Raw genomic sequence first — 207 nt, 5'->3', positions numbered from 1 at the left:
TGAATAAGTTTCTCCCGTTAGCTGGATGGAACGAAGCTGTGACGCCATCTATCCTGCCAAGGCTAGTAGAGTTGTGTCCAGAACTGACTAGCCTCAACTTATCTTACTGCCACAAGATCCATGCTGAGAACCTCCATACACACCTCTCCTTATGCAAAAAGCTGGAGCGCCTCGATCTCACCAATGTCATGGCAGTGAGTAGGATTA

The 207-nt window shown here is 47.8% G+C and overlaps 1 protein-coding gene across 1 annotated transcript in view; it reads left to right on the top strand.

The window, feature by feature from the left end:
• The window catches only part of LOC119589208 (F-box/LRR-repeat protein 6-like), a 37,521-nt gene that overhangs the window by 32,453 nt on the left and 4,861 nt on the right, over positions 1-207 (top strand). Inside the window, exon 5 of the mRNA XM_037937808.1 lies at positions 22-194. Within this exon, the coding sequence (XP_037793736.1) occupies positions 22-194 (173 nt within the window). The remainder of the gene's footprint in view (positions 1-21; positions 195-207) is intronic.

Source organism: Penaeus monodon, chromosome 25 (genome assembly GCF_015228065.2).
Source record: "Penaeus monodon isolate SGIC_2016 chromosome 25, NSTDA_Pmon_1, whole genome shotgun sequence".
NCBI lineage: Eukaryota > Metazoa > Arthropoda > Malacostraca > Decapoda > Penaeidae > Penaeus > Penaeus monodon.
The sequence above is the reverse complement of the archived record's forward strand: the minus strand, read 5'-3'. Positions and strand labels throughout refer to the sequence as shown.